This window comes from Ochotona princeps, chromosome X, assembly GCF_030435755.1.
Source record: "Ochotona princeps isolate mOchPri1 chromosome X, mOchPri1.hap1, whole genome shotgun sequence".
Lineage (NCBI taxonomy): Eukaryota > Metazoa > Chordata > Mammalia > Lagomorpha > Ochotonidae > Ochotona > Ochotona princeps.
Window position 1 is genome coordinate 6,722,727 of NC_080865.1, and position 27,121 is coordinate 6,749,847.

Consider the following 27,121-nt stretch of genomic DNA (forward strand, 5'->3'; position numbering starts at 1 on the left):
GGGCGGCGCGTCGGGCCTTCCGGTGGCGCAGCGCCAAGTCCTGCTAGCAGGCGGGCGGGTGGCGCGGAAGCGGCGGGGTCGGGGCCGCCATGTCGCTGTTGTCCGTGGCGCTGGCCGCCCTGCGGGTCTACGCGGCGGGAGCAGCGGTGATCTTGGCGCAGCTGCTGCGTCGCTGCTGCGGGGGCTTCCCGGAGCCAGGTCAGCCGGCGGCGGGAGTGCGGCGCGGGGAGCAGAGTGGGGTTTTAAAACGGGGCAGCTGGGCGCACGAGCGGCAGCGACCACGGCGCCGGGCCCGGGCGCGCTGGGTTCTCCCAGAAACTCGCGGGGCGGGGTGGGCGGGCCGGCGCCTGGAGGCGGGGCCGGGTGGGCGCGGGCTGCGCCCCAAGGGGCGGGGGTCGCTGGAGCAGCCGGGCTGGCAGAGCTTCGGGCGTGCGCTGCTCCCCCTATGGGTCCCGGCCAAGCCCCGCGCCCTGACCCGGGGACATACCACCTGCCGTGGGCCGGGGTCTTACTCCAAGACTCCCGCGTGTCCCACAGGGCGATGGCCTTAGTGCCCTGGGCCCGCGTGCCCCGCACCCCTAGACTCACTGCGCCTCCGGGAAGATGGCCCTTCCCCGGGAGGCAGGGTGTGTGCCCAGCAGTGGGGAGAGAGGGCGTTCTCCATGGCAGGTCACTTCCGGCCGGGGGTGTGTTTTCAGGAAACTGGTGGGAAAACTCGATCAGCTTGTGAGACGTGGACATGAAATTGGTGGTGTGGGCAGCGGGTTTCCGCTCTGACCAAGTCCTTGCGGGGGTGGGTGTGGGGGGTGGAGAGGTCGACTTTCCACACGTGACGCATTTGCGAGCTCCATATACACAGTTGATTCCCCTAAGCGAAGGTATCAGGGGAGGAGGGAAATAAGATTTTTTTTTTTTTAACTTTGTGCTAAAACTCTCAAGTCTGGAAGCTGCGTTTTGCAAACTCCATGGAAGTTGTCTCTGAAAGTTCAGTTTCTCCGGTGTTAGATTCGCTGCTCGCCAAAATGTTAAGATTCGCCGACCACTAGGGAAAGAATAACTCAGCCAAATATATTGAAAGAATTTAGATGGCCTTTATTTCAGAACCACGGTCACGGGCTTCCCTTCCCCGTGCAGCAGAAAGGACAGGCGGGAAGGAGTGAGCTGCAGAGGAAGAAGAGTGCGGAAAAGATGGGGAAGGGGCTTTTAAAACTCTCCTTGACACTGAAGCCAAAACAGGGGGTCGCCTCGGCCCTTATTTGGTGGGGGGATATGGGTCTGTGCCCCTCATTGGTGCAACCCTGGTGGTTTCACAGCCTGAGGGGCGCTCCGGAATTCTGCTGCCACCCTTTCTGGGTCTGGTTGGAGGCCAACTCTGCCCTTCTCCGGTTACCATAGTAGCCACCATCTGGGTGCAAAAGAAGTTGGAAATCTGGTCCAGGGAAGACTCTTTCACAGGGTTCGTGAATGGATCTGCGTGCCCCCTAATTCTTTTGCACCCAAACTAAACCTACCTTGTAACCGTTTCCCACCAGCTCTTTAAATTACTCTGTTCGCAGTGGCGGCCTCAGGGAAACAATTCCACGCACACCTCTGGAAAGCTTTGTGGTGCCGAAGGCAGTGATCACTCGAGGGAGGTTATGTTTGTTTTCGAGGCAAATCCATTGGATGGGTGCCTGAGCTCTGTGAACCGCTGCTTGGTGGTTCCTTCCACTTATGACTTAAAAAAATAAAAGCTAGAAAAACCAGCACCTGCTGACGCCATAGGTCGTAGGAGGCCCATGTCTACGATTCCTGGGATTGGAAAATTGCGATGTTTGATGTCAGAAGCTAATGACAAATGAATGGCGTGGCCATAATTTCTGGCGGTTGACCAGCAAACGAAGAGGTTGTGTGAGGGACAGTGTTTGACATGGTTCTTTTTCTTAAGGCTATAACCCCATGAGCAGATGGTGAGGTGCGTCTCCTGGTCAGATTTCACGAGAACACAAGCATACTTTTGGAAGTTTGTGGGAGGAAACAATGGAAGGAAAAGGCAAGTTAATTTTGATGTGAAAAATTATGAAGAGATAAGGTAATTTGAGCGTAAACTCATATACACGGGAGGCCTGGAAATGGATATGATGAAAAAAATAGCCTGGCCAGGAGCCAGGGCCAGGAGCTTCTTCCGGGTCTCCCACATGGCTGCAGGGTCCCAAAGACTTGGTCCATATCCTCTGCTGCTTTTCCAGGCCACCAGCAGGGAGCTGGATGGGAAGTGGAGCAGCCGGGACAGGAACCAGCACCCATGCGGAATTGCTGCGCCTGGAGGTGGAGGATTAGTCAGTTGAGCCAATGTGCTGGCCATGACAATGAGTTTTTGAAAAGCCCAGCCTTCTGCTTCATTCAATTTTTTACCACAAGCCTGTCATTTTGTTAAAGTTACTGCTTTTTATTGATTTTCATTTTTATGTGATAGACTTAGAATGTTCCATCTTGTGATTCACTCCTGCAATACCTGCTACATCCAGGGCTGTTCCAGGCCAAAGCAGGAGCCTGGAACTGTCTCCACATCTCCTGCATGTGTGTGGGTGGCAGGGGCCCAAGTCTTTGAGCCCTACTCTGCTACCTCCCAGGTGCACATTAGCAGGGAGCAGAGTCAGAAGCGACGTTGAGACTCAAACCCAGACCCTTGGGATCTAGGAAGTGGGAATCACAAGCCGGGTCTTAATCACTGTGCCAAACACCTACCCTGTCTATGATGTTTCTGTGGAAAAGTGCTGTTATCCAAAACTTCATAATGTTTGGGATAAGCCATGGTTTAGGGTTTGAGCTCAGCCCCTCTTGGTGAGCGCTGGGTCGAAAGCAGCTGGGCTGTCCATCACTGCATCTTTTCTCTTCTGTGTTGTAATCCATTGTTTTGCTCAAAATCCTGGGATCCTGTGGCTCACTGCACAGATGCAGAATTGGAGCACACAGGACCTTGTGTGACACCTGGGAGGACACTGGGGCTACCCCTTAGGAATGTCCGGAGAAGAACTGCTTTGCAGTGACACCTGGGGCTCTGTGCTGTGCAGATGGAAATGCTTCAGGAAACAGGGCCGCCTCCAGTCAGCGATGGTTAATGATGGGTTAGGAAACTTTGTTCTAGGGGATGACAACTCTTTCTGCCCAAATAATCACAGCGGTGATAATACTGTTTGAATGTAAATCCATCTTCCAGGAACTGAGGGCTAACACGGTACTGATAATTGATTATTCCACCTCTGCTGACATAATCACGACGAACACAATTAATGGCAGTAATCATACTAGACTAAAGAGAACATTGTTCCAGATACCAGAACCTCTTTCAGGGAACGTATATAATGGTGGTGGTGGTGGTGGTGATGATGATGATGATGATGATGACGACGATGCAGGGAGTGGTGACAACGGTAATGGTGATGATGTCATATGAGGTGGTAGTAATATTGGTTGTGGTGGTGTCTGATGGGGTGATGCCAATAGTGATGCTAACGGTGATGGGATCCCCATGAAGGGGTGATGGTGACCATGGTGATGCTGATGGTGGTGGTGGTGGTGACAGTAAGACAGGAAGGTCTCAGGGTGTTATGCCATGTAATTTGGGTAGCACTTAAAAGGCCGTATCCTTGGTCCTGAAGTCCTGGTTGGTGTATGGGTTTCTGTGTTCTGAGCTTAGTGAAATCATGGCACCAGAGAGAACGCTAGAGTGTATCAAAGGGATTAGAGCCTTTGTCCCACCTCTGGGAAGCCAGTTGACCGGGATCCAGGAGCGCTCGAGAATCTGGCCCGACCTCTGGGGGGCCTTGGCTGGCAGAAAGCCCACATGCCGCCGTGATGCAGTGATCTGTGAGGAAGTCTTCGTCTATGGCAATGTGGACATCACCTAACACCTTTTATCCTCTCACCTTCACTGTGGGAGTTTCCTTGGAGGTTGGTTCACCCTCTAAATGTCCACTTCAGCCAGAGCTGGGCCCTTCCAAAGCTGGGAGCTAGGAGCCTCTTCCAGGTTTCCCATGTGAGTGCAAGGTGTTATGGATTTGAGCCATGTTCCCCTGCTTCCTCAGTTACATCAGCAGGAAACTGGATTGGATATGGAGCAGCTGGGACTTGAACTGGCACCCTTGTGGGATGCTAGCACCACCAGCAGAGGTTTAGCCTATCATACCACAGCGCTAGTAGTCCCCAAGATGCCAGAGTTGGGAATGAAGATGTTATTAGCTTGCGTTTCCTGCGGAGACCCCAGGATAGGTTCCTGTATCCTAGGTTCCTTCTGCTGATGACATCTGGTGCACACCATTCCTCCTAAAGGTCTCATGCTCCTTGGCTTCAGATCCCATCCTTCATTGCATTTCCAAAGAACTTGTTCCTGAATAAGGTTCAGCTCTCAGATATCTGGTAGGAATAGCAATGGCCATCGGTGAAATAAGTTGCGGTAGGCCGTGAAGAAAAACCCCAATAATCAGAAAGCGGGAATGTTTGTTACTGAATGTTGGGAATTGAAAGCCTGTCAATGTCACTGCATTTTTTTTTAAGATTTTTTTTTTTTTTTTTATTGCAAGGTCAGATACACAGAGAGGAGGAGAGACAGAGAGGGATATGTTCCATCTGATGAATCACTCCCCAAGTGACCGCAACGGCCAGAGCTGAGCCAATCTGAAACCAGGAGCCTCTTCCTGGTCTCCACACAGGTGCAGGGTCCCAAAGCCTTGTGCCATCCTCGACTGCTTTCCCAGGCCACCAGCAGGGAGCTGGATGGGAAGCAGGGCCACCGGGATTAGAACTGGTGCTCATAGGGGATCCCGGTGCATGCAAGGTGAGGACGTTAGCTGCTGAGCTACCACGCCAGGCCCATGTCACTGCAATTTGTAGAATGCCCAGCTTGCTTTGCAGCTTCTCGGTCCCAGTCCAACGTGGTAGCTTAGAGTTCTGGAACGTTTGAGCCATCAGCTGCAGCAGGAACCGCAGGCAGACCGCCCTCTGGGCCATTCATATCTCTGTAACCAGAATGCTGATAATGTTACACAAGGCCATGTGACGATGCCAAATGCTGATGGACATGGCAGAGGTGCCACTGTGCCCTCGGTTAGGACCACATTTAGGGAGAGTAGGTGCACTGGCAAAGCCGCAGTTATTCCCCCGTGTTCACAGCTCACACGTGCACATGTGCGAAACGTGCAACGTGCAGTGCTTGAGGCAGGTGTGCCTTTACAGGTGCTTTTTGCATTGCCACATTGGTGCCTCTTAGCCAAATGTGCAGCCTCTGTAGCCACGCCCAGGGCTGCTTTTGCTCCGTGGATGTGCTGAATTTGTCAAAGGCAGCAGTGGCACTGGGTGCAGCTTCTTGCTCTCGCCAGCTCTGAAACTGCCACAGTGATGGTGAGGGGTCCCCCGGGATGCTGTGAGGTGCAAGCAGTCTCCCCTGAAACGGGACCGGCCCGGCTCTCCCACATTTTCCCACATGTGCCTTGGTGCCTTCTCACACTGTGTTTATCTCGCTGCTTCCTAGCAGGTGGTCACCAATGAAGGGACTGTGGTCCAGGCGGCAGGCCCTGGCCAAAGGCGCCATGGAGAGCAAAGCTCCGGAAGGTTCCCAGGCGGACCTGAAGCTGGTGGCCCATCCCCGCGCCAAGAGCAAGGTGTGGAAATACTTTGGCTTTGACGCCGACGCCGATGGATGCATCTTGCAGTGGAAGAAGATCTCCTGTCGGATCTGCATGGCCCAGATCGCCTACTCAGGCAACACCTCCAATCTCTCCTACCACCTGGAGAAGAACCACCCCGAGGAGTTCTGTGAGTTGGTCAAGAGTAACACGGAACAGATGCGGGGGGCCTTTGCCACTGCCTTCTCCAAGCTCAAGCCGGACTCGTCCTCCCAGCAGCCACTCCCTCAGGATGGGCCCACGGCCAGCGTGGCCAGATACAGCCACGACAGCCCCAAGCAGCAGGAGCTGACGGCGGCCGTGGCCCGGCTCATCTCTGAGGGGCTCTACCCGGCCTCCATTGTGGACGAACCCAGCTTCCAGCTCCTCCTGCACACGGCTGACCCCAGGTACCAGCTGCCGAGCCGGAAGTACTTCACCACCCAGGCCCTGCCTGAGAGGTACAGTGCCATCCGGGAGGTCATCCTGGAGGAGGTGGCACGGGTGTCATGGTGTGGCATCTGTGCAGATATGTGGCACAGCCCTAGCCAGAATCGCACCTACGTCACCCTGGCGGTGCACTTCCTCACCGTCAGCACCCCTCCAAGCTCCCTGTCGGTGAGGTCCTGGTGCTTAAAGACGTTCGAGATACCCCCAGAGGATGCAGCAGAAGCCATGACGAGGTCATTGTATGAAACCTTTATTGAGTGGGGTCTTAGCAACAAGCTCTCGGGGGCCGCCACGGATCGTGGCCAGGATATCACGCAGGCCTGTGCGTTGCTGGACATCCCCGTGCATGTGCCGTGCCTGGGCCACGCCTTCCACGTGGCCATCCAGGCGGCCCTGCAGCTGCCCCGGCTGTCGGCACTGCTGGAGAGGTGCCGCAAGCTGTTGGACTACTTTCAGAAGGTGCCCGCCGCCGTGGGCATGCTCGTGGCCAAGCAGAAGCAGCTGGGCATGGCGGCTCAGCACCTGCTGGTCAGCGACCGTGTGGGCGGCTGGGGCCGCACGCTGGCCATGCTGCAGCGCCTGCTGGAGCAGCAGTTGGCCATCGCAGGCGTGCTCGGGGAAGACAGTGGCTACCACCACCTGATGCTGGAGCCTGCCGAGTGGGCCACCCTGGAGGGGCTGGCTGAGTTGCTGCGGCCCTTTCAGCAAGTGGGTGCCACGCTGGCCGCCTCCAAGCTCCCCGCCATCAGCATGCTCAAGCCGCTGCTGCATATGCTGCAGAGCTCCACGCTGCGTGTCCGGGAGACGGACCTGAAGGAGTTGGGCATGGCCAAGGAGGTCATCGCCCAGGAGCTGGCCTGCGCGTACCAGGAGGTGCCTGAGGTGGACCAGTTCCTCAACGTGGCCAGCTTCCTGGACCCGCGCTACAAGCACCTGCCATTCCTGTCCGGCCCCGAGAGGCAAGGCGTGGAGCTGCGCGTGGCACAGGAGCTCAGGGCGCTGCTGGACTCGGCCCACAATGTGGACTTGAGGCCACCACCACAGGGGGGGGAGGAGGAGGAGCCCCCGGGGAAGAAGAAGCCGCCCACACCGCCGCCACCGCCACCCCCCAGCCTCGTGGTCCACAGCATGCTTGCTGAGATCTTCCACCCTGCAGGCGGCGAGGATGAGGAGCAGGAGTGGGAGGCCCACGTGCTGGAGGAGCTGAGCAACTTCAAGGCGCAGAAGCCCCTGGCGCTCAGTGGAGACCCCCTGCGCTGGTGGTCCGAGCGCCTCCTGCTCTTCCCTGTTCTGCACCGCGTGGTGCAGAAGTACTGGTGCGTGCCCGCCACGCGCATGCCCCCCGCGCGCCTCTTTGGCCCTGTGGCGCAGCACACGGTGAGCACCAAGAGGAACTGGCTGACCCCCACGCACGTGGACCGCCAGGTGTTCCTCTATGAGAACGCATGCAGTGCCCAGGCTGGAGTTGAGGAGGACCAGGAAGACGAGGAAGCAGAGTGGAGAGTGGGCCATGAGCATGTGTGGCGGCCGGCGGACGTGGTGGACAGCGACTTCGGGGGTGTCACTGCTGGACAATGGTGACTCACTGGGCCCTGGGGGTGACCCCCGAGGCCACCCACGGGGTTGGCAGGCCAGACAGGCAGAAGGAGGAACACCCCCTCCTCACGTCTCGGGCCTCCCCTTTTGGGGGGGGGGGAATAAAAGTTGTAGGTGCGATGTCTTTGGCTGTGTGGCTGGCAACCAATCGTCGTCTCTCCTGAGCTGAATTCCCCACCCCTGGGTCCCTCTGACTGGATGAGAGAGGTGCCAGTGTTCAGCTGGAACCCCGCCTTTTCCTGACCCCCTGCTCTTTCCACTGCCTCTCCTTGGAGGAGGGAAGGGCCAGTCTGGGATGAGAACTTCACCTTCTTTCCTGCCCCTCGCCACCTGACTGGACGAGAGGGATGCCAGTCTCCCTGGCAACCCCAGCTCCTTCCCTGCGTGTCCTGGGCTCTTCATGGATGAGTGAGGCGCCATTCTGTGCTCTTAGCCCCGCCTTCTCCCCCACCCCTCACCACCTCTGACCGGATTAGGGGGTGCCACTGTGTGAGAAGTATCCCACCTCCTTGCACCTCGCTCAGTCACTCAGAAGCACCCAGGGCTGGGCGGGAAATAGGTTCTCAGCCTTCAGAGGGGCAGCGTCCATCCTAAGCTCCTGGTTTTTGGATCCCTTTGGTGCCCACCAGGTCTACTTTCCTCAAAATCACACGTTTTTGGGGTAGGGCAGTGTTTGAGAATGAGCCTTTCATTCTGCCTTTGTGCAGCTTCTCACTATGGAGAGGGTGTTTTGGGGTCTGATGAGGGGCCTGGTTCCCAACTCGGTCACAAGGGAGGCAGCTTATTGACATCAAAATGGTTGAACTTGTGTTTTTTTGTTTTGTTTTGTTTTTTCCCTTTTGTAGTCGGGGTGGGGAGAGGAAGCATTGTCATCGTGACAGTTTTAGGAGAAGAAAGAATTTTGCAACGTGAAGAATTATTTCTGATTTCTCTGAAGAGGGCCTTTGATGTAGCTGCTGCGTCCCATACTGCAGTGTTGTGCTTTGGGTCCTAATCCCAGCTTCCTGCTTAAGGCACCCTTGGGAAGCCACAGGGGCTTAAGCCCTTGGGTCCCTGTCTCCCGCAGGGGAGGCCAGGGTGGGATTCAGCCCCTAGCTTCAGCCTGGCCCAGTACCAACTGTTGTGGGAGTTTGGGGAGTGAACTAGCAGATGGGATATTCTGTATTTTTGTCTCCTAAATGATTAAATGATTCAAAAAAGGAAGAAGAAGAAATTGAATTTGGGTCTGGTTTGAGAAGCCAGAGAAAACAATGAACTATATCTGCCCCCTCTGAGACTCAGTGGGCCGGATTTCAGACCTGCCCACCAGGCGAATGTTTGACAATGTGGGGAGGTGTTTTTTACCTTTTGATCACGTTTTCCAGTCCTCGGTCACAGCTGGTTTTCTCTCTCTTGGGCACAGCTGTCTCACTCTGAGTAATTTCCAGCCCAGCAGGAAAAGGGGCCAAAGAAACCCCTCTGGTGCTATGTGTGTATTGGGGAGGAGGGAGAGGATTGAGACGTATGTGGTCGAGGGGCTCATGGCAACCAGGAGATGGAGTATGTTTGGGATATTCTGAACTCACATTTGTGCTCAAGAATGATGTGTGCAACACAGCGCATTCCCATCCATTTTCTTGAAACCGAGACTGGGAAACAGGGCTTGGGCTGTCACCGGCTGCTTTCCAAGTGCATTACCAGGGCCCTGGATCAGAAGTGTGGCAGCTGGGACTCCAACCAGTGCCCGCATGGGATGTTGGCCTCACAGGCCATGGCTTCACCTGCTGTGCTGCAGTGTCAGCCCTGATGTTAATCTTTCTGTCCCTGTCCTGTCAGTTCGTTTGCATGGCCAGGGCGTACGGCACCCCGATGATTGTATGACTGAATCATCATCCCTGTGCTGGTGGTGACAAGGTGCTTCACACTAGGGTTTTGCACTGACCCCATGTCAAGACACCCCTTCCAGTCTCCTACTGTGACCAAGGTTGGAGTCCCAGCAGGGTCCTTGGGCATCTGCCAGAAGCCTTGGGCTCAGTCCTTGTTACCTCAGGAGAAAGTCCTCATCAGATTACATTCACATGCTGAGGCTGGAAAAGACTCACCTACCAAGGCAGACGTACCTGCCCAGCGCATACACATGTGGACCTGCCCAGGTAAACACACCTGCCCAGGTAGGCTTGTCTACCTAGGTGGGCGCACATGTGCACCTGCCCAGGTAAACACAACTATATAGATAAATGCACCTGGATAAAATTTTAAAGGGCTTTAAAAAAGACCAATCAGTAAGCAGGTGCTTAATACCAACCTTTGCAAATCACCTTGGGGGTGAGTGAAATAATATTGGTCAAAGTAGTGAATGACTTCCAACGATACTTTGCAGACAGCACGTGCATTCTTGTCTCTGTTTCCCGGTAGATTCTATTAGGCAAAAAGTTGAGTGTTCCTCGTGTCTGTGAGTGTAGTACTTGTATAGCATCTACATAGATCCACCGCCTGTGCCTGTGTTGTGTTCAACCTGTGTTTTCCCTCATTTTTCAGTTTTCCCTCAGCAGCCCGACCGTGTAGCTATCGTGACTGGAGGCACTGAAGGCATCGGCTATGCCACGGCAAAGCAGCTGGCACGTCTGGGGATGCGTGTCATCATAGGTGAGGAGTCAGATGCTTGGCTGCATTGTAGATGTCAGATCGCATGCTTGCTTGTCCATTCACATAGGAAAGAAGACAGAAAGCCTCTTTATGTATGCCTTTTACTTCTCAAATGTCTGCAATAGCAAGAGCTGCGGCAAACGTGAGAACCAAGCGTGCAAGCTGGTTCTCCTCTCGGGGACATCGACCCAAGTGGTTGACCCGTCATCTCATCTGCGTGACATTCCTTTTCTGGTGAGCAGGGAGAATATCCACAGATATAGCGCTCCCTGTCCCCTGGGAGACAAAGAGGAAACCCCCCCCATCCTCACACTCCCTGAGTTTTCCTTCCTGCAGAGACTGTGATTGCCATGTTCATCTTTTGCTATGGGTTGATGCTTTATTTTAAAGATTTATTTTCTTTGTTTATTGCAAAGTCAGATATACAGAGAGGAGGAGAGACAGAGAGGAAGATCTTCCGTCCGATGATTCACTCCCCAAGTGACCTCAACGGCCGGTACTGCTCCAATCCAAAGCCAGGAGCCAGGAGCTCTTCTGGGTCTCCCACACAGGTGCAGGGTGCCAAGGCTTTGGGCCGTCCTCGACTGCTTTCCCAGGCCACAAGCAGGGAGCTGGATGGGAAGTGAGGCTGCCGGGATTAGAACTGGAGCCCATATGGGATCCTGGCGCGTTCAAGGTGAGGACTTTAGCTGCTCGGCCACGGCACCAGGCCTGGGTTGGTATTTTTAACCCTGCAAGTCAAATGCAATCACTCCTGGATACCAGTCTCCTGTGTTTGACTTTGAGGATATTTGTACACATCCCAGAGAGTGGCAACATCATTTTGTTTTTATTTAGTCTGACAGTTGGCTCCATGTCATGGAATGAAAAGTAATTGTTGGACAGTTAGTGCGGTTTTGCATTAAACGTAGAATCAGAACCTAGTGTCTCCAACTTGAAATTTCTTTTCCTCAATGTTATCCATATTGAAAGGATCATCAATAACTTGCCGATGCATTTTGTTTGTAACTTGGATCTGACTCAACAACTTCTCTGTTGCTAGGAATCCACCAGTGATTCATTGTTAGCTTATGTTCACGTTATCTTCTGATTGCTTCCCATTTTTCTTTTGTTGGCAGCTCATTCTTCTTCCATCTTGCTGTTATTTAAGGTGGAGACCAGGGATCAGTAAACTTTGTAGGTCATGAGCTAGATCAGTATTTCCACAGTTTCTCTGCTAATGATGCAATCTTTTCTTCCTATGGGAAAATCGGTTAGAGACAGTACTTAAAGGGATGTGTGTGGCTAAGTTCCGATAGAGTTTCTTGGACAATAACAGCTTATACGCCCTATTGGACTTCACTCTCTTAGTGCTTTTTAGGAAGTGAAATGACATTACTTCTTTCATGTTTCAAGTCTTGCCGGGATGGTTCTGTCCATGGGACCAGAACCAGTGAATTCCTAGCTATCTCCATTGCCATTTGCCACCCCTGTGCTGAGGTGAATTAACTTCCGGTTCTAGCTTTGTGCCCATTCTGGGAGGCACCAGGGGATGGCCCAAGTAATTGGGCTCCTGCCACCCACGTGGGAGACCTGGATGGAGTTCCTGGCTCCTGGCTTTAGCGTTGCACATCCTACCATGTTGGCGTTATTTGGGGGAGCAAAGCAGAGCGTGGGGGCTTTCTCTGCCTTTCCAATAACCAGAGAAATCTCTGAACACCTAGTGGCACCTGCCTGAATTGGCCTCTATTCCATCCATCTGTTGGATCAGCCTGAGTGGCGCTGACCTTGCTGGTAATCATATGTTTTTCTTTCTCCTCTTAGCTGGAAACAATGATAGCAAAGCCCGGGACGTTGTCCGAAGAATTCAAGAAGCAACCTTGAATGACAAAGGTAGTGGTGATGGGGCTATGGCTGACATTGTGGTTATCACGGAGGGTCTCGTTCTTCCCAAGGACCCTGGCTGGGGATGAGGTGCAGGGACGAAAATGCCGTGGGCTGATTGGCATTGGGAGGAGCTGCCTGTGTGCTTCTTGTAGTTTTGGAGAATGTCAGACCCCTTGGCAGAACAAGAAGTGAGAGCCTAACAGGAAATGACATCACAAGTGCTAGGCTAGGGTCACGCAACTTTGTCATTTTGTGGGGTAGGCACTGGGAGAGGAGAGGAGAGGAGAGGAGAGGAGAGGAGAGGAGAGGAGAGGAGAAGAGAAGACGAGAGGAAGGTGAGAGGAAGGAGAGAGGAAAGAGAGAAGCTTCTTTTGCCCAGTGGTTCACTCCCTGAAATGCCTGCCGTAACAGACAGGGCCAGCCAGGCTGAAGCTGGAATGAGCCCTAAAATCCAATGCAGACTTCCCATGTGGGTGGCAGGGACCCAAGTCCTGGATCCAACTCTGGATGTGTCCCAGGATGCATTAGCAGGAAGTTGGATCAGAAATAGTGCAGCCAGGACTCGAGAAAAATAGCTAAGTCCCATGTGTGGCTCTTTATGCCTGTTGATGTTGTTTACAGAGAGTGAAAGCAAGAGAGAGGGAGAGAGCCTTCCAGTCTGCTGATTCACTCCGCCATTGTCCACCACAGCTGAGAACTGAATTGATGTCTTCTATGTGGGTTTCATCCACAGGGACTCCACTGTCTGAACCATCTCTTGATGAGGCTCATTTCCTAATGCACATGTTTCCCAGGGAGAGTTGTATGGCTGCTTTATCATCACGGAACTACGGCACCACCATTCCCACTGCTCTTGGCTGATTCTCTGCTGATGAATGCTGTCATCTTTAGAGCAAAGAGTCTAACCCTAACTCTAACGTATGGCCTTCAAATTCTAAAATATATAGTGTAGGGTCATTTATGCACAACCTCTGCTGCCCCGTGACATTATCACATTCAATGTGACTGAACCGTTAACCTCATTGTAGGAGTGAAATACAGGTTGAATCCCAAATCCAAAGACACATCATAGCCACACCTTGTGTAAGTCCAAGTTTCGTAAAGGAGGTCAGCCTTCCCCTGTTAGCCTGCAGCTCCCACTGGTGAGCGTGAGAGCCCGGGTTGTGGGTAGACCACGTGGGCAAGGCTGCAATACCTCAGCATGTGCGTTAGCTGGGTCTGGGAGTGGGCCAGACTGGGCTAGGCTCCAGCATCTGCTGGTGCTCACGAGAGTCACGATGGCTATAGGAAAGGCTGGGCTAGGCTGTGGCACCGGCCCGGTCATATGAGAGCAGGGTCTAGGGGTGGGCCAGGCTGGACTAGTCTATAGCACCTCCCAATAAGAGCTGGAATGGATGGGTGTGGGCCAATCGGGCTAGGCCACAGGACTCACTGGTGAGTGCCAGGACTGGGGCTGGCCATGTCAGTTTGGGCACTTGCTGGCACACTCAAGTTGTGGGTTTGGGAGCAGGCCTGGTAAGGGAACTGGGGAAACTCCCCTGTTAGGCTACAGTTCCTACTGGTGATCACGAGATCCAGGGCTGAAGGCAAACCAGGCCAGACTGGGCTGCAGCACCTAGCGGCATACGTGGGACTCTGAGTCTGAGCTGGGCTGCACCAGCCTACAGAACACACTGGTACACGTGACAGCCATGGACAGGGTGCAGGCCAGTCTTGGTTGAACCACACCATCCGGCCAGTTCACATGAGAGATGGGGCTGGGAATGAGTCATGCTACATTAGATTGCTGCATTTGCCAGCAACAGCTGGGACTGGTGGCAGGCTGGGCTGAACCATGCTGTGCAAATGCTGAGTGTGGGGGTGGGCCATCTCAGACTGGGCTCCCGCACCCACCGGCATGTTCAGGACCCAGAACTGGGAGCAGGATGGGTAGAGGAAACTCAGGGGCTCTTCTGCCGGGCCACTGCTTCCATCAGTGAGCATGAGAGCTGGCACTGGGTGAGGCCAGTGCAGGCAGATCTGCAGCAGCCATCAGATGGCATTTGGGCTGAATCTGGGAGTGAAGCAGGCAGGTTAGGTAGCTATACCCATGGGTGTGAGAGAGAGCCAGAATGGGTGCAGGCCAGCTGGGCTAAGCCACAGTATGAGCCAACAAGCACCAAGAGAGTATGAATCATGTCAGGCTGCCCTGCAGTACCCACTGGCAGACCCAAGATCTGGGGGGTGGGAGCAGGTGTGGTAGGGGGATGTAGGGCAAACCTCTGCTGGGCTGCAGCTGTGGCTGGTGAGCATGAGAGCCAGGATAGGGGATGGGCCAGGCTGGTCAAGGTAATAGTACTCACCAGCATATGTGTTGGCAGGATCTGTGTGCGTGTTGGGCTGTGGTAAGTTACAGCACCCATGGGTGTGCATGAGAGCCAGATGAGATGCAGGACAGGACTAGGCCCTAGCATGTGTTGATACAGTAAAAAACCAGGCTGTTGGTGGTCTGGTGGGGATTATTGGGGTGACAGATGTCCCTCTGTTGTGTGTGAAGACCCATCCTTTTGCGTGAGAGAATGGGCTAGAGGCAGAACTGCCCAGGCAGCTGGATCCACCAATATGTGCATTGACTGGTACAGGTGATGGACCAAACCCAACCCTGCGCTGGCTGGTGCACACAAGAGTCGGGTCTGAGATCACCCCACGCAAGGTCTCTTGGGAGACTCCCCAACTAGATCACTGGACTCAAACTACAGATGCAAATAAAATTATAATATATGTGGTTCGACTTTGGAGTGCTTGTATTGGGACTGGGCCCACTGTTGTCCCTGCAGTCTGAAAGTTTTTTGCACACTGTACAAATTGGCACCTGATGTGCCACTGCTAGAGTTCTTGATCGGCTAGCCATCAGGTCTGAGAGTGGGCTACTCAGACCTATCTTGGGTGGAACCTGTAGGAAGTCACGTAGTTGCAGTTTACTGAGTCAGAAATGAGTTCACTCCCAGGTCAGTGCATGCACAGTCCTGTCCCATAACCTTTGCCTTCCTACACACACAAAGAATGGTGTCCTATTTGGCTCTAGGGGGCAGACTGGGCTGTGAAATCCACCCTGTTCCCGCACTGCCCATCTCAGGCCTGCTGCTCTGTCTCTGCTCCTGCTCAAATCAAACAGACCAGCAGGACAGGCAGTTCTTTGTCTGGGTTCACCTCCTGAGCTCCCAGTGAATGTCCCTTCCCACCTTGTTGCTGGTGGATTTCCGGCTGCTGGTGGAGTTCAGATCGTGGCTTGCTGAATGCCACTGCAACACCACAGCGTTGTGTCCACTGCTTTCCTGTGTCTGTCAGTCTCCAGGTACCCCTCTGCTGTCGTTCAGTCCTCTGCTATGTCCTGGAGTGTGCCCTCTCTGCTTCACACTGGCTGATGTTTCTCCATCTTTTCATACGTGTCTTTACCCTATTCTGCCATCGTCATTCCTCTGGTGGCTCATTGTTTCTTACAAATGTTGGGCTGAGTAGTTAGAAGCATCAGTTGGAGATGGGACCTTGTAAGGGCTGGCAGCCACCTCAGACCTTCCGCAACAGCCGTATGTACATTTGCTGGGCGAGTTGGATGTTCTTGTTTAAGCTGCATGCCACAGGGCTTAAGAGTCAGCATCTTTGCCAGATGCAACACCAGTCATATGTGAGTGTGTCTGAAGGTTTGGTTGCAGGGTTTGGCTTGTGTGCTTGAGGAAGTTGGCAAGTTCCAAGCTTTCCAGGATAAGCCCAAAGCAGAATCCCCGGAAGGAGCTGAGGTTGCAGTTGAATCTTCAAGGTCTTACAGTGTTAGAAGTTTTTGTTCCTCGCGGGGAATCCAGCCCCTGCTCTAGTACAGCCTTCAGCTGATAGGCAATGCTGATTTGCCCCAGCAAGAAAAGCTGCTTCATTCTGACTGTCATGACACCCTCATAATAGGGGCTGGTGCTGTGGCAAAGCAGAATAAGCCTTCTTGTTTGTGGTCATTGTTGACACCCATTCCGAGAGACGAATCTAGCCCCTCCTCCCCGCAACCTTTAAAACTTGGGATCTAGAATGGATCTCTGTGTCGGTTTGACTTTTTGCTTTTGGCAGGTAAGAGGGCTCCTTGTATACTGGCCAGCAGCATTGTGATGGTTGTGCACCTCTGTATGAGCGCATACTAGCATTTTATTTCTCTAATTTAACTATCCATCTATCTTGCTATGTATTTACCCATCTGTGCATCTACCTATAAATCTATGCATCTAGATATCTCTATGTATATAACACATAGTATACTATATATTTTACATACATGCACACACACACACATAGCTGTCCTACAGGCATGTATACATACGTATATCCATCTAAATCCATGCATCTATCCCTCTATCTATACATCTATGTATCTGTCTATTCATGTATGTATCCATGTGTGCATGTGCCATGGCTTGCTGAGTCCGTTGCATAGGCAGCCCCTGTGTGAGTGGTCTTGACCCTTTTGCCAACCACATTCAAGGCCTGACACCCATGGAGAGCTAGGGCGTTCTGCGTGTTGAGACTTCATCCTCCCCAGCTTTCAGAGCTCCATGTCTGGGCTCACATTTCCCAACACATGCTACCCTAAGCCATGTGTCCATTCCCCTTCCTTGAAGTCATGCCTTGGTGCAGGTTAGGACTGCAGTTTCTGAAACCATAGAAAATAGAAGCCCATTCCAGGAGTGGGCAGAAAGGTAGCCAAGAGTCTTGTCTGCAACTTAACTCAGAGGATTTAACATGTAACCTTGATGTTTGCACTTCTGATTCAGTTGCATCTTTGCCACCCTTCCAACAAGAAGCAAGTGGAAGCATCTCTTAAGTGTCTTAAGAAATCCATGGGTGTTGCATCTTCTGCAAGACACTGGCGGTTCTTCCATCCTCTCTTCTGGTTCCTGGCTGTAGCGTGGGATTTCCCTCTCTGCTGTACCGCCATAAGCACTGTTAAGGAGAAAGAGCAACCATAGGCTGGGCATTCCTACCCAAGTGGTTCCACATCCCCCAACAACGGTTGCAAACTCTTTTGCGACATGCCCTGCCCCCCAGGCTGTGGCTGTTTGTAATACAGTAGAAATGAACTAGGACTAAAATTCAAAGTGCAAGTTTTGAATATTCCTTTTTGTTTAAAGACCTAGATTGGATTGCTATACCACACATAAAGCCTCTGTCTTGCAGTGTCTAAACATTGTTAGCTCCTGAACATGCCTCATCCTAGATAACGGTGTTAACAAGCCTTTCACGCTTTCATGAATGGCCTCCATTTCTACAGCCAGGTTTCCCACTTGTTCCTTTCTCTCTCTTTAGGGTGTGAACTGGAGGTGGAGCCAACTGACAGGTGCAGTGGCTGGGCTCCCATGCACAGAGAATTCTCTTCCCTCTGCAGGTCTTGGTTAGGTTTATGCAGCTCCAGGTCCTCCATCTGACCGTCATCCATGTCTGCTGGAAAGATGCATGTTGTCTGATACTGGGGAGGTGTATTTTAGAAAGGCATTGTGATGCCGTCTGGTAGCTACAGTAGTGGGTAGGTCCGAGAGGATCCTGGACCTCAAATGTGAGGATGCCTGATGGAGCTGGGGTTCAAAGCATTCATTGTAGCAAATGTGACACACAGGAAAGTCAACTTCAGCTGTGCTCAGATCTGTCTTTGGTGTGTTGGACATTTACTTTACAAGAAAGGCGACCAGAGCCACACACACTATGTGATTATCCTCTGTAGCTTATAGGACTCATAAAAACTGGAAGCACTGGGACTGGGGTTGTGGCACAGTGGATTCAGCTTCTCCCATCAATGCTGGCTGCACATATTGGCACCAGTTTGAGTCCCGGCTGTTCCACTTCTGACGCAGCTCCCTGCTAATGCACCCGTTAAAGCAGTGGAGGATGGACTGCATGCTTGGGCCCCTGTGCTGAGGTGGGAGATGTGGAAGAAGTTCTTGCTTCCTGGCTTCAGACTGGTCCAGCTCTGCCCATTGTGTTCATTTGAGGAGTGAACCAGTTGATGCGATGCAAGAGCTCGCTCGCTCTCTGCTAGCAAGAACGAGTCTTGTGTAATGGAAAAACTACAGACACAGAGCCCACCCTCTTGATTTATAGTCTGTTGACTAACCCTGAGTTATGGCCTCTGTGTGCACCTAAGCGTAGGGGCCCAAGCTAGGGTGGGGCTCAGCGGCAGTCACTTTAAGGTGCATCCACATAATTGTGCCTGTCTTGTCTTTTGCAATGGCACATCCGTAGTGGATTCAACATTGGCCTGTTGGGAAATCATGTCCGTTGCCTCAGCAACCTGACGTTTTTCCTTCCTTCCCCAGTGGAGTTTTTGTACTGTGACCTGGCGTCCATGAACTCCATCCGGCAATTTGTGCACAAGTTCAAAGCAAAGGAGATCCCTCTGCATGTCCTGGTCAACAACGGTAAGTTCTTGTGAATTCACCACGAGCCAGGGGGTGAACTTTGATGCAGACGTAACCTCTCAGTTTCATGAGTCAAGTGTGTCAGCAATATAGCATCCTCTTAAATGTCTGCACGAGGATCTCTGTTCTTGCGTAACCAGTGCCTCAGGTCATGGATGCATTTGGTTTCTCTCACAAGCAGTCTCTGTACTTGGATTCACTTTGAAATCATGTTGATGTGGTAATACATTTTGTGTAGTCAGTAGTTGGCTTAGAGTTTCCTCAGCTCAGCGGATAGCGTGGACGTCTGACTCACCCTGAGCCTACAGACCAACCCCTCCAACCAAAGTTCCCTCTCTTGGGGAATGTGTTCGATGCCACTTGAGTCACCTACACCCCTTACCTCAGTGCCTGTGTTGGAGTCTTGGCTTGTTTACTCCTGATCCCAGCTTCTGGGGAACAGGCACCCTGGGAGGCAGTAGTGGTGGCTTCACTGCCTGGGTCCCTGCCAGCCACCTGGGGTCTAGGAGAGCATCCTTGGCTCCTGCTTTGGGCCTTGCCCAGCACCAGCTATTTTGGGAGTTTGGGGAGTGAACCAGCCTCCTGGGCATCTGGGGGAGTGAACCAGCGGATGGACATCTCTGTCTTGCATATATAATACAACAGGTATCTTCCAGGAAGGAGGCATTCGACTGAGGCTGTCACTCAGGCCCAAATAGCATTTCAGCTCCCGTGAAAATGCTGTCCTTCCCTCGCCTTTCTTGTCATCCCAGTGTGGTTTCTCTATCTCTGTAACATTAATGGAATTGGGAGGTAGACATGATTGACATACATACTTCTACAAAGTCCAGTTTTTTTTCATTGTAAATTCTCATGGCATGCTTGACAAACCGAGATGGGGACTCTAAAAACCCTACTTTGTGTATTCTTGAAATCATGCATGTATGCTTATGTGTGTACTAACATGGCTATTATGTGTGTCTGTTTGCATGTCCTCAGTGTGGGACATGGCATCACAGGTCACTAATGCTGGTGCCTCTGGATGACAAGAAAGACTTAAAATGTGGTGAAAGTCCACGCTGAATTTACAAATGTACATCTTTCCAGTTTCTCATCATGATAATACATGCCATACGTATCTATGCCGAAGTATGAGGGCACTTCTGAAAGCTCACGGAGGGATGCCATTCAGTTTATGTTGCTACAAAACATTGGTGAAATCCATGCACAGATTTTTTTCCTCCCAATCCTGTCCATCTTCCATGAGCCTTCTGGAGAACACCGGTTGGTAATTTCCTACTAGGATAATCTCACTGGTCCCTCTGGATCAATGCTCAGCGTGAGGTGGCCAGTGCAGTGTGGAACAGCTAGCCCTTCTTTGAAATGCTAGAAAATGCATCCAGCAATGTGAGCCCATGGCTGGATGGGATGCAGAGAAGTGAACATTGTAGATTGGACTTCTCTGGGAATTTCCCACCACTTGACCCCTTCGCAGCCCCATTTCCAAAAGATGCAAAGGGAAGTCTGTATGCTACAAATACCCCCTTGGGCTTGGCGTGCCTCATGCTTTCATTCTCCATCTTTCAAAACCTCGGATCTGTGGAGGTCAGAATGTCTGATGTTATTTTCTCAGGCCCCTTCCCTTCCACTTCTGGGAGCCCACTGAATTGCATCAACCCATTCATGTAGTTCCTGCCCTCACCCCACAACCTGGGTCCACCCAAGGAGAATTCCAGAGCCCAAGGCCAAATACGCTTTGTGCTTCTCTCTCTCAATCTCTCTCTCTCTTTCTCTCTCTCTCTCTCTAACTTAAGATTGCTATCTGTGGTGTTTTTTTTTTTCGCGAAAGCTCGCATTTCAGACATTTGATATATTTGTGAGTAGAACCAGGTTCCATCTTCCTATCTTGCTGGGCAAGGTCACGGGAGAGCCCTGTGATTTACCTTGGCAGAGAATCATTAATAGTAGACTCTCCACACAGCCAGTTCGGTATTACTTATGGTTCATTCTTGTGAGAACATAATTCGTGTTTCTGAAAATGGATAGAGTTTCTGTAACTGCACAGGATTGATGTTTTGTCCCCATGATGTATCCTACGATAATTGCAGTGTGCAAATATATGTGATTTCTTTGTCCTCTGTTGTTTTCTCTGTAAAGCAAGACTGTTCATCTGGCCTACCTCTGAAGACTATTGAAATCCATGAGTCCCTCTCAGGCATGTGTCAGTGCATGGTGGTAACTGCTGCATATGTAGACGTTACAAAGTGAGACAGGGAGAGATGGAGAGAGAACTTGGTCTGCTGGTCCACACCCCCTGAAGGCCTACAGCAGGCCAAAGCTGGCAGCTGGGAAATCTTAGTTGAGGTCATCCATGTGGTTAGCAGGGACCTAGGGACTTGAGCTCTCATTGGCCACTTTGCAGAGTCTTCATTACTGGGAAGTGGAGTCAAGAGATGAGTTGGCAGGACTCAAACCCAGGCCCTGCAGTGTAGAATGTGGGCATCCCAAGCACTGTCTTAACCACTGCACCCAGCACCCACTGCCAAGGTGTCTGGAGCAGAAAGCGAATTAGGTGTAGCTGTCGACTCAGGTAACAGTGGTATCGTTGGACAAGTGAAGCTTTGATTCCACTGCCACGAGTTCACCATTCTCCACCCCTCCCTCTCTTTCCTTTTCCTGGCAAACATGGTGTTTTTCCCAGCTGGCGTGATGATGGTCCCTCAGAGGACAACAGAAGATGGATTTGAAGAGCATTTCGGCCTCAACTACCTGGGGCACTTCCTCCTGACCAACCTCCTCCTGGACAGCCTCAGAGCATCTGGTTCCCCCAGCCACAGTGCCAGGGTGGTCACCGTGTCGTCGGCCACCCACTACGTCGGCCAGTTGCACATGGATGACCTTCAGTTCAGGTAGGCTCGAGTGACCAGGCAGGCCCAGCCATGTCCTAGCCGCGTTCTGGCTGTGTCTCAGGAGGCACCGAGGTGTCCCCTGTCCTAGTGTCTGTTCACTGCCCCTACGGGATGACCAAGGTAGCCACGGCTCAAACCATAGCCACTGTTTTCCCAGACATGTGTGCCCTGTCCTTGGGCACCTGGGCTCTGTGGGGTGGCATTCATATATCTTTGGGGGTGAGATGAGAAAGGCCAGTGAGACAAGGAATTGGCATTTCAGTACATTTCAGCAATCTCTCTTCCACGCTGTTGCAGACATAACCCAGTAAGTTCAGTTGTGTCATGCGTGATGTTCTACTCTGTGGATCTTGATCCAGTTAGTAAGTCTACCTAATCAATCAGTGTCTAGCAACAGAGGTCTATCTAATCAATAATTACACTCTAATCAGTAGATTTGCATCTCATCAGTACATGGCTGTCTAATTAGCAAATTTTCTCTATTCAACAAATCTCTACTCCATTAATAGATGCCTGACTAACCCGTGGATCACTGCCTAACCAGGGATGTGCATCAGATCAGTACATTTCTGTAGTTGCCTATGTAATCAATAGCACCTTAGCTAACACATCGTTCCCTAATCAATGAATGTCCGTCAAATCAGTAGATTTTATCTGATCAAGAGTTCCCTGCCTAATCAATACATCTCTATGCAATCAGTAATTCCTCTGTACCTCTGGAGTGTGGTTGGAAGTGTCCCCCCAAAGTCGCAGTGTTGGACGCTGGATCTCCCAATCTGAGGCGTTTGAGGATGGATCTGAGGGAGGCCATTGGGATTGAATGAGGTGGTGTTGCCGCCTCAATAACCAGGCCCTCCCCACGGACACCATGGCTGAACCCCTGGACGGTAGCAGTTGATGACATGACATGCCAAGTTGGGAATTCTTACAAATGCCCAAGGAAGGTCTCCAGCCCCGTAAGATGTGAGGAATGTGGGTGACTGAACTGTGAAATCAGCCCCTTGTGAGTGGATCAGACTCAAACGGGAATCAGAGAATCGGGTCCCAGAAAGGGAACTTTTAGTGGGGCGGAGAATAGCATTGAGATCCCCGACCTGCATGCCCAGACTCTGACTGCCCCACACATCCCACAGGTAAAACTATTATGAAGTTCTCTGCACAGCTGCTTAGAAGAAAAACAAACAAGCAAACAGTTAAAGTCCTGTCAAGGAGCGAGAGGGTCTTGCAAAGGTGCATGGAAAACTATGCATGAATTTCCATGTGGGTTGCATTCCACCCAAGCATCTCAACCCATGTTCCATGAGTTTTCCATTGCCCTGCTATGAAACTAGACATTGCATGCATTTCTGCATTATGTAGTATATTTCCATGTTGAGAATTGACCGTGGAGTGGGCCTGGCATGCTGGGCAAGAGAGAAGGTGGGGACAAAGATGGGTGAGCTGAGCCCAGCATGCTCTTCTCACAACATTCTCACCCTTGTCCCCTGCAGCCGCTGCTACTCGCCTCATGGTGCCTACGCCCAGAGCAAGCTGGCCCTGGTCCTATTCTCCTACTACCTACAGCACCAATTGTCTGCCGAAGGCAGTGCTGTGACGGCCAATGTGGTGGACCCTGGGGTGGTCGACACAGACCTCTACAGACATGTGTTCTGGGGCACGCGTGTAGTGAAGAAGCTGCTTGGCTGGCTCTTGTTCAAGGTAAACCACCTCGGGGTGGTGTGGACCCTTGATCAGTGTGTCAGGATGGAAGTGGACTATTGATCAGTGTGGGCAGGGGTGGAAGTGGGCGTGGTCAGGTGCAACGACCGTGTCCTAGAATCACTTGTATGAAGATCCAGTTATTCCTGTTCTCCACATGGTACCCTGGGTGGCTGCATAGTAAGGCTCAGGTGTATCTTGCTGGGAGTATGGGGGGCCTTGGGAGAACTTGTGTATGAGCGGCCACAGTTACCTGGTAAGATGCTAAGCCACACCAAACCTCTGCATTCCTAGGCACTGTTGTAAGATTTTGTGGTGAAAATCAGGTTTCAGCCCAGGAGAGGACAGGGTTTCTGTGGCTACCAGATTCCCCTTGGTGTAGATGTGGCTGGCCATTGTGATTGGTGGACTCAACTAGCCATGGATGGGAACTATGTGCTCCCATACTGAGTCTGTACAGAACACGCGCAAGTTGCTGTCCTTGTCGGCTTCCCTCAGCTGGGCCGTGTAGAACGCCTCCCGTTGAGTGTTTGCATAGCATTAGGTATTGCATGCTGTATATGCATGGGTTAGCAGCAGGATGTATGTAAGTCCTGAGCAAACACTATCCTGTGTATGCAAGTATGTGCATACATATGTTGGCACATGTCACTGAGGGTGTAAGTGACTATGTACATGCTAGGGTAAGGGTGCGACAGCACACATGTGAGCCTCTCACCCCTGATCATGCCCACCCTGCCTCTCCACTGCGATACCATGTCCCTTCTTTGATGGGCGATAATTAGCATGATGACAGTACATGTGAAAAGAATGAGTGAATCTTGGGTGTATATTAATTAGCAAGTCTGTTCCTCTGAATGAGTACCTGAGTGTGTGTATATATATACTGCATATTTATGTGAGCACACGTATTTGAGTGTGCATGTGAGTACATGTGTGTGCATGTGTGTAGCAGGGATATGAATTGTTATATGTGTATGCACTCAGAAATCGGCATATGTGTGCCCATCGAGTGTGTGTGAGCATGTGTGTAAGAGTGTGCATGCATTGTATCCATGGGGTGATGCATGTGAATTAGCTTTCTGCATGTGAACATTGGAGAAACATGTATCTGCATTGGCAGTGCATGTATGTGCAGGGGAGTTAGACCCCGTGTATGTGTGTTGGCAAGTGTATGAGTGCCTTGTGTCCATGAGAATTACCGTGTGTGTGTGTGTGTGTGTGTGTGTGTGTAAACATTGGGTAACGTGCATCAGCCTATTAGTGCATGCGTGTGTGCGTATGTCAGTTAGCATGCTCTTGGAGCAGGTAACCTCACCCTGAGCTTTCCTGAGTGCCCGCTGTGCCTCTGCTTCCTCCCCTGGGTGTGTGGGAACTCGGGTTTCTCTGCTTGGATGGAAGCGTGTCTGCCAGCTGCGTTACGGGGGTCAGGAGGCAGGGAGGGGGCAGGTGCTCGCTGTCAGATTCCTCCCTGGCTCAGCCTGCTCTGCAGCCATGGCCAACGCACCTGTGCCGTGCTTGTTCTGTGTGGCCCAGGACCACACGTGTATGAACCCCACAGGTCTTGTCTTCTGCTCTTCTCACTTCAGCCTGCCTCTTTGTCCCCCACCCTCCCTCTCACACACAGACCCCTGAGGAAGGAGCCTGGAGTTCTGTGCATGCTGCTGTGGCACCTGAGCTGGAAGGCATTGGTGGCCATTACTTGTACAACGAGAAGGACGCGAGGTCCTTGGCAGTCACATATGACCGAGAGCTGCAGCGCCAGCTGTGGGCCAGAAGCTGTGACATGACCGGTCTCCGGGACACGAGTGATGACATTATGTAGGCACAGCTCTGTTCCCTGGGAGGACTGCATCGCAGGTGCACATCCTGAATCTGCTACCTTCACGTTGGTTGGAATTGAGCCAGAAATACAAGTCGGGGATGCCTCCTCTGTTGTGCCTGAGCTTTCACCCGTGACCTTGCAGTTGTCACATTGTCACGGGATTAAACACTGACACTCAAGCCCGACAGTTCTTGCTGTACATGGGTAGGCATGGTGAAGGGTGTGATGAGCCCTGGACCAGCAGGCCATGCCCAACCCTGGGTGGATTCACAGGGCCACTCTGTGCTTGTGCCTGGTGAGGGCATGAATTTGGGGTGCCTGAGGAAAAAAGTTGTCACTATGGGAATCTGTGGCACAGGGAATAAATGCACAACCAGGAGTGTGGGAACCGTGTGATGCTGTGAAAAGGGGGCATAAACAGGATGTAAGTACACCTGGACAGCAGTCAGCAGGGCCACCTGTGGATGAGGGTGTCGACACAGCCAGGACAGCAGCCATCAGCTGGTCCTATGTGTCAGGGGACAGCCACAACATGGACAGAGGACACCCAGGGATCATGTAGGTGAATGGACATAGCTATGATCTGGACAGTGGTCAGCAGGAAACCTGTGGGTCAGGGGGCAAGGGTGAGACCCGCACTTGCAGGAACACAGCCGTCTTTGGGCACGGCATCTTTGCCCATGGCAGTCGACATGTTGAGTTGAGATCTCCCTCTAGAGAATCCAGGTGTATCCAGTACATTCACGGAGTTATTGAGCCCCATTGTGTCAAGCGCACAAGTCCCACACTGGGTGGCCCTATTGCATTGGTCTGGGATGGGGGCCCCGTGGCTGAGTCACTGGGCAGATGGCATCATGGCCGGCCAAGCGTGTCAGAACGAGAGCCCATTCGGGAGAGCCAGGAATCCAGAGTGGACAAGAATTTGCTGTTGATGACACTGTGTGACAACCATTCTCACAGAAATTAACTGGGGGACTTCACGGACTATCCTAATGCCTTCGTGTGCATGAGGTAGGCACCCTGTTCCTACCCCACTTATGAAGTCCCCCCCAGTTCCCATGGTGTCCACAGCGTCAAGCGGAGTTCCTGTAACCGGACCCTTGGTAGGGTAAACCTCAGTCTGTCCAGGGGTGTTGGCTGTCGGAGGCTCTGCTCTTTCTCCAGATCTCAGAGAAATTGCATGGATTCTTGGGTGAGTAGAACCATAGTGGTCAGGTGGCTAGGCTCTGAGGCTGCGTGATCGGAGCCTGGAATGGATATTGCGCCAGCCAGCAGGCCTCTGTGCATGCCTGGACAGATGAGTTGGCTTCCCTTACAAGCCTCAGCTCGACAGCGGGATCCAGGACGACGGTGCCTCCCAGCCAAGCTGTGCTTCTATGCCCTTCCAAGAGCATCAGGGTCTTTGTTTCTCAGGTCTCACAATGGCTGCATTACTCAGTCCTCCACCCACCCACTCAGCATAGGCTGTCTACATCTATGCAACGTCCATCTGTCTGTTGGTGTGTCTCTCCATCCATCTTCTCTCCCCGTCCATTTATGCATCTCTCATCTGCCCTATCTAGTGACCCGCCTAGTTTTGTCTCTCTCCCATGCATGTGTGCACCCATGTTTCTGCCCATCAGTGAGAGAGACTTGGCCTTGCCCACTGTCAGCACTCAATATTGACGAGGCTGTGTGCAGAGACTGGGCTGTGTGTAGTGGTGGGACAGTGTGGAGATTCAGGACTGTGTTTACAGATAGGGGCTGTGTGTAGACTGGGGTTGTGAGCTCAGGTGGGGGCTGTGATCCCAGATGGGGGCTGTGTGCAGACTGGGGTTGTGATCCCAGGTGGGGGCTGTAATCCCAGGTGGGGGCTGTGTGCAGACTGGGGCTCTGTGGAGTTAGGAGGCCATGTGCATACGTATTGGATATGAAATTCTATAGTTGGTGGACGGGTGGGCTTTGGCCGTGAGGTTATGATACTCGACTTGGAGCCCCCCAGCACCTCATATCAGAGTGCCCAGGCTTGAAGTAAGTACTCCTGGAATGTCCTAATGAGCCTTCTTTACCACAAAAAGCCCTGGGTGATCACTTTGTTGTTTTGTTTCGAATTTGAGCACATGA

At 52.2% G+C, this 27,121-nt stretch overlaps 2 protein-coding genes across 3 annotated transcripts; both read left to right on the forward strand.

Annotated features, from left to right (window-relative positions):
* Positions 1-66: 66 nt before the first annotated feature.
* Positions 67-7,783, forward strand: LOC101535090 (E3 SUMO-protein ligase ZBED1). Of its 2 annotated transcripts, none has more exons than XM_004599848.2 (2): positions 67-198; positions 5,513-7,783. In XM_004599848.2, the coding sequence occupies exon 2, from the start codon at positions 5,523-5,525 to the stop codon at positions 7,671-7,673; it is 2,151 nt and encodes a 716-aa protein (XP_004599905.2). In that variant the 5' UTR covers positions 67-198; positions 5,513-5,522; the 3' UTR covers positions 7,674-7,783. The 2 variants fall into 2 exon arrangements, with proteins under 2 accessions (XP_004599905.2, XP_058514392.1); XM_058658409.1 differs by having other exon boundaries at positions 72-198; positions 5,510-7,783.
* On the forward strand, positions 67-25,198 carry LOC131478496 (dehydrogenase/reductase SDR family member on chromosome X-like). The gene is made up of 7 exons (XM_058658410.1): positions 67-198; positions 10,206-10,313; positions 12,117-12,185; positions 18,506-18,607; positions 21,288-21,495; positions 22,986-23,193; positions 24,821-25,198. Exons 1-7 carry the CDS (start codon positions 90-92, stop codon positions 25,016-25,018), a joined length of 1,002 nt encoding a protein of 333 aa, XP_058514393.1. The 5' UTR covers positions 67-89; the 3' UTR covers positions 25,019-25,198.
* Positions 25,199-27,121: the final 1,923 nt, after the last annotated feature.